Source organism: Vitis vinifera, chromosome 14, assembly GCF_030704535.1.
Source record: "Vitis vinifera cultivar Pinot Noir 40024 chromosome 14, ASM3070453v1".
Taxonomy (NCBI): Eukaryota; Viridiplantae; Streptophyta; class Magnoliopsida; order Vitales; family Vitaceae; genus Vitis; species Vitis vinifera.
Genome location: NC_081818.1, coordinates 6,405,610 through 6,411,359, shown reverse-complemented (window position 1 = coordinate 6,411,359; position 5,750 = coordinate 6,405,610). Strand labels below are relative to the sequence as shown.

The window sequence follows — 5,750 nt, the reverse complement described above, 5'->3', positions numbered from 1 at the left end:
TTATTAGCTTTAAAATGTTTTATACTAATTATATAAAATAGAATAAATATGAAATTTATTATTTGAGGATGATAATGTAAATTATTTATTTGTAATTTTATTATTATAATAATTTTTATTATTTTGAGATTTTTAAAAATGTGTTAAATTATTTCTTGGTGAAACGAGAATTAATTTTCTTAATGCATTAAGATACTGATTTTTAATATATGAAAAACAAACAACTGAATAACTAATACAAGTAAAATATATATATAAAAACTTAATACTTAAAGCTATTAAATTATATCTAGATTTAATAAGTTTGGTTTAGAATTAAGCAAAAAAAAAAACATAAATAAAGGAGTGAATTCATCAATATTAATATATGTATATAATTTTTTTTTTTTTTAAAAAGACGGAAAAAATAATATCATCGCCGGAGCCAAAAAGGGCCGGGCCCAGGCCTAGAAGATGCCCAACTCCAGAAAACAAATGGGCCGGGCATGTGATTTGGTCCAACACAAACCCTAAATTTTTAGGGCAAAGCTGGAAACCCTAAAACTATAAACACGCTAGGGTTTTATGGTTACAGCTCCCTCCCGCATTCGGCTATAGCTACCATTGTTGAGAGGCTGAGATCGCCTGTGTCCTCCTCGACAGCCGACTCCAAGCAACAACAATGGCGGACAAGGCCGTTACCATCCGAACCAGAAAGTTCATGACCAACAGGCTTCTTTCTCGCAAGCAGTTTGTGAGTTTCCTTTTCTTCCTGTTTGGTTCCTTGGAAAGCAAAAGAAAATGAAGGAAAATTTTTGTTCCTGTATTTATCTTAGATTCAATTTACTTTGTTCGTGAGTTTCACAATATTATGTTTTCTTTCGAGAAACAACGAAATGGATTACTCGAGGAACCTCAGAGATCTGAGACCTAGCCCTAGTTTTCAACTTGTTTAGGCGCAGTTGAGTGTCTATTTTCTTTCTCATCAACCAATCGGAGTGTTATCGTTTTGTATGATCTCACTTGGAGAACTTATCTGTAGGAGTAATATAGGTTTTTTTTTTTTTTCTCCAATGCTGATATTATATATTTCTTAGGAGCCAAAGGGAGTATCATTGTCTAATTTGATTTCAATAGAAGAAACTTATCTTTAACTCTCTAGTTTGATTTCAATGGAAGAAACTTATGAGTGACCCCGACCTGGAGTTTTTTGTTTTCTCCCGAGCAAAGTTTCTTTGTTTCTCAGCAACCAAACAGTGTATCGTTGTTTTGACTGGTTGTACTTGCTTCCTTTGATTTTTGACCAATGAAGTGAAGATTTTTGTTTTAAAAAGTTTGATCCTATAGGTTCTGTTACCATTTTCTCCTACCCAATTAATATTGTTTTGAGTACTCACCAAAGTGTTTATTTTTCTGTCTTGCAGATCATTGATGTTCTTCATCCAGGAAGACCCAATGTTTCTAAGGTAATCTCCGCAATCTCCCTTCAGTATTTTATTATCATTTGAAAATTTCATTGGTCTTTGTGCTTGTAGTTTATATTTGTGCATTTCTATAGTGCCTGCTCTGTGTTGTAGAGTGATTGATTATTTGTTTGTGAAGGCTGAGTTGAAGGATAAACTGGCAAGCATGTATGAGGTGAAGGATCCCAATTCAATTTTTGTTTTCAAGTTCCGGACTCACTTTGGAGGTGGGAAGTCTACTGGATTTGGTTTGATTTATGATTCAGTTGAGAATGCGAAGAAGTACGAGCCTAAGTACAGGCTCATCAGGGTAAATTATATAAATCTCTTTTTCTCATTTGATTTCATCAAGCATCAAGCTATTCTGTATATGAGGGTTGTGCGTTTTTGTATTTAGATGATCTTTATTTGATGTGCACATGAATGGATGACAATTCTTGGAATGTCCTGGCTTGTTATATTTTAAATTTAGGCATGGTAAAGCTGGTCTTGTTTTATTGGTAATTAAGGAAATATTGAATGGATGATGTTTGTGACCCAGTATCTGCTTGTTGTTAAACAGATTCAATTTGCAGTATCTGTTGGATTGTAAGTTTGCATGGCTAAAGGAAGAAGCAAATCAGCAACTAAGTGTTCATTTGAATACACTTTCTGTTTTTTGTTTTTAAAACTAGAAACTTCTGCATAGAAATGAAACATCTTGTACAAAAAGTATAGATTTATCTTATATATTTAAATCACTTTCAGAAATTTTAAAATTTGAGGTAGTAAAAAGTTTTTTATATCATAATTTTTTTAAACGGTTTTTAAAGGTAATTACCTTTTCAATGTAAGCCTTGAAGAGTTCTTGTATCTTATATGAAAATTTCTACTATTTTTTTTAAAAAAATCAGAAAATAGGAAGTGTATGTTAATGGACACTAAGTTAATTTCTCTTTGGATCATATGAACATTTCTTTTTTGTGCTATTAACTATCCTTGAATTGTTTGCCGAATGATAACTCTTCACTTGCCACTGATTCTCTTACTTAAGTTCACCTTTTTTTATTTTTTATTTTTCATTTTTCATATTTTTAGGGTGTCTCGTACCTATAGCCTACTCTTTGTGAGGGTCAGGTTTTGGGAAGATGGTTCCCCCAGTTTTCTTTAAGTGGTTCTCTATTGGTGGGTAATCCAAAAGTCAACTTGTTAACTTTGCTGGTAGTTTTCCGGGCTTGAGATATCTAGGAGGGTTAATTGTTATTATTTTAGCATATATTATGGATATGTTGAAGTGCTGGCAAAGCAAACTTAGGATTTAAATTCTGATGTGTTTTAGATAATTAAGATTTTGAGCCTGTCCGGGTAGCCCAGCTGGCCAAGGCGAACACTGGAAAGTGGTGTCCCGGTAAGTGGCATATGGTTTTGGGTTCGAATCCTACCACTAATGATATCCTGAATTTACCCGGTGTTGATTGTTGTGGTGCGGTTAGCACCCTGAGGTTTGGGTCCCCATGGAGAGTCCTAAGGGCTTGGTCATGAAAGGTCCCTCGGTTATATTAAAAAAAAAAGCATCAAAAGGATTGAGGACATATATCTGTAAACTAGAGTGCTCAGTTAATTACAACAAATCTTTGATCACTGTTAGGGGGGGGGGGGGGGGGCAGGAGCATTGGGGATTCAGGACCTGTTTTGTGAGCCAGTCGAGAGTTTTGTTCTGTGATTGGGTTAAGGGGGCTTCAGCTTTCGTGGGTATGGTCGGTTAGTTAGGGTGGTTGGTGTTTACTTTCTTTCTTTTTCTTTTTCCTCTTCCTTTTGCTTGCCCTTTGGCCTTTTTGTACACTCTTTGTGTGCTCTATTGCACCATTTTGCAAGCGCTTTTAATATATCCTCCTTATTTACTTATTAAAAAAAAAAAAAAAAAGAGGATTGAGGACAGAGATGGAGTTCCTCTAGAAAATTGAGACCTTCTCAATGTGGTAACTGGTTTTTCTAGATTGATTTGTGGAGTGGCTGCAGAGTTTGCATATTTAGAACTCATTGTTTGGCAATAAAAATTGAGAATCAGAAGCCCCAATTGAACTCTCTGCCTGACTCAGAGACTGGTTGCACATAAGATATCTGATCCACCTACTTTGTAAATCTTGTGCTATGTGAAGGGACCTTGGTAGCATATAAATCTTACTATTTTAATCCTCATGATTTTTCTAAGTAAGCCTTGTGGATTCATGTCACAAAATCATTTGAAAAAATAGTAAAGGTTAAAATTCTCTGAGTGAGCAGATCAATGCACAGTTGATGGTGGTCATTTAGTGATTTTCTTTTGATTATCTGGCCCCATTTTAATTGATTATTGAAATGTCTAGCATCTCATTACCTCCTAGTGACTGTTTTTGAATTTTCAGAAATTCCCTTCAGTTAGCATTGCTTCTAAGGAGGGGTAAAGGTGTTGAAATCGATAGGTTTCATATTCATTTCACTTGCTTGTACCTAGTCTTTGTCTCCTACTTTCTTTTGTTGCTTTGTATGTCCTTTTTATTATATGTTTCTTCTGGTACATACTTATTAAATTCATCATTAGGTTAGTGATATTTGTGTTTTTTTCCTTCTTTTTAAAAAAATCACGTCTTCCTTTTTTCTTTGAACTTTAATTGCCCTCCTCTCTCTACCCCATTTTCTTCTTGCATTGAATTTGCTGTTTGGTGGCAGAATGGATTGGATACCAAGGTCGAGAAGTCTAGGAAGCAAATGAAGGAGAGGAAGAATAGGTCCAAGAAGGTCCGAGGTGTAAAGAAGGTAAGAAGTGAATAAATTTGCAGTGGTACCTTTTTCTCTCATTTAACTCATTCTCACCTCCCTATTTCCCATTTCTTGCTAACAGACCAAGGCTGGAGATGCTGCCAAGGCCGGAAAGAAGAAATGAGTTTGCTGTGATTTTAGTTGCATCCTGGACCCCATATCTGGCCATGGGGTTTCTAATATTCATATCTTTCTTCTGTGTTATTTAGAGATATTGCCTTTTTGACAAGTATCTTTCTTCTGTGTTATTTAGATATTGCCTTTTTTACAAGTGAGATGATGTTTTATTATTGAGCATTTCCAGCATGCGTTGTCTGTGGTAAGGTGATGAAACCTTAACATTAGAATTAGATAACGTTAGTAAAGGTTTTTGATGTGAGCATTGACTTGAGAATTGGCTACCTGATTTCCCGCTATATTTTTGGTGTGGATGAAAATTAGTTTTGCACTGATTGAGTTATCGAGTTGTGGTATGCTCCTTAATGCAAAGTTTAATTGGTTGGATATAGCAGGAGTTAACATATCTATCTGGTTGGTTTGTGATGGGATATCTTGAACCAATGTGAAGTGTTCCCCAATTCGACAATGGACCGTGCCTGAATCCACTTTTTTTCTTGTTGACCTTTCCTTTCGTGGAGATAACTAGACTAATTCCTGCTCATCAAGGACTGCTACAGCCCCTTCTCGCATCAGGTGTTACTCTCATTGGGAGAGAGTGCTAGGGTTATAAAGTGAACTTCTTGAGGACCCCTTCTTTCTTGGTAGATATTCCTGGAATCATAATCTTTGAAATATGGGACTTTGGGAATGCAAACCATTGCTTCTTTTGCCTCTTTCTTTACTCGCTCGCACTAAGGCTCATAGGAGGAAGGTCATTGAATATGTTAATTGTAATTTGAGATATTTGAATATATATTATAAATTTAATTTTTTATTAATTTTTTAAAATTCTTTTATATAACTTATTTTGCAATATAATTTTGATTAAAAAAAATTAAATTTGTAGTAAAAAAAGAATTAAAATTCAAGTATATAAATATGATATATATACCCCTATTAGAGTAATTATTAGAATGTAATATAATTTTTATTTTATTTATTAGATTAAAAATGGATCTTATTAATATAATTTTCAATATATCTTAATATATTGAAATTCATATATCATCAGAACTCAAAAGTGTATGCATGTTCTATACCTGTACTGTGAATCAAATATGACCTAACCTAAAAGCATAGTGCAGTGTTAAAAGTAAAAGTAGAGGAGAGCCCTTGTGGACAAAGGGTTGTGTCTGGCTTCGTTGCATGCGTCATTTCATGGGTAGCGTTCTATTTCATAGGAAATGAGGAAGACTGCGTCTCCAAAAGGAGATGATGTGCCACAAGAAGTGTGCTTGATTGTATAGGCTTTTGGCCTGAGTGCATAAATGCTATGCCACCAAACTTCATCTAGAAGCCATGTTTTAAGCATGGTTATCTACATTTGCAGGAAGCCAAGTTTTAATTTAGGGTGGAACGTCTCTAGTTGCC

At 34.7% G+C, this 5,750-nt stretch overlaps 1 protein-coding gene across 2 annotated transcripts; it reads left to right on the top strand.

Annotated features, from left to right (window-relative positions):
* Positions 1–460: 460 nt before the first annotated feature.
* On the top strand, positions 461–4,614 carry LOC100243420 (40S ribosomal protein S24-2-like). 2 transcript variants are annotated; one of them, XM_002276485.4, is made up of 5 exons: positions 461–733; positions 1,404–1,445; positions 1,582–1,752; positions 4,131–4,217; positions 4,303–4,614. In XM_002276485.4, the coding sequence occupies exons 1-5, from the start codon at positions 662–664 to the stop codon at positions 4,342–4,344; spliced, it is 414 nt and encodes a 137-aa protein (XP_002276521.1). In that variant the 5' UTR covers positions 461–661; the 3' UTR covers positions 4,345–4,614. The 2 variants fall into 2 exon arrangements, with proteins under 2 accessions (XP_002276521.1, XP_059598458.1); XM_059742475.1 differs by lacking the exon at positions 1,404–1,445 and having other exon boundaries at positions 548–753; positions 1,557–1,752.
* Positions 4,615–5,750: the final 1,136 nt, after the last annotated feature.

What these genes read in the sequence shown, in the direction of transcription:
- LOC100243420 (XM_059742475.1), top strand. Translation starts at nt 662, where the DNA reads ATGGCGGACAAGGCCGTTACCATCCGAACCAGAAAGTTCATGACCAAC. An exon ending in CTAAGTACAGGCTCATCAGG is followed by an intron (nt 1,753 to 4,130) that starts GTAAATTATATA and finishes GTTTGGTGGCAG; the next exon opens with AATGGATTGGATACCAAGGT. An exon ending in AGGTCCGAGGTGTAAAGAAG is followed by an intron (nt 4,218 to 4,302) that starts GTAAGAAGTGAA and finishes TCTTGCTAACAG; the next exon opens with ACCAAGGCTGGAGATGCTGC.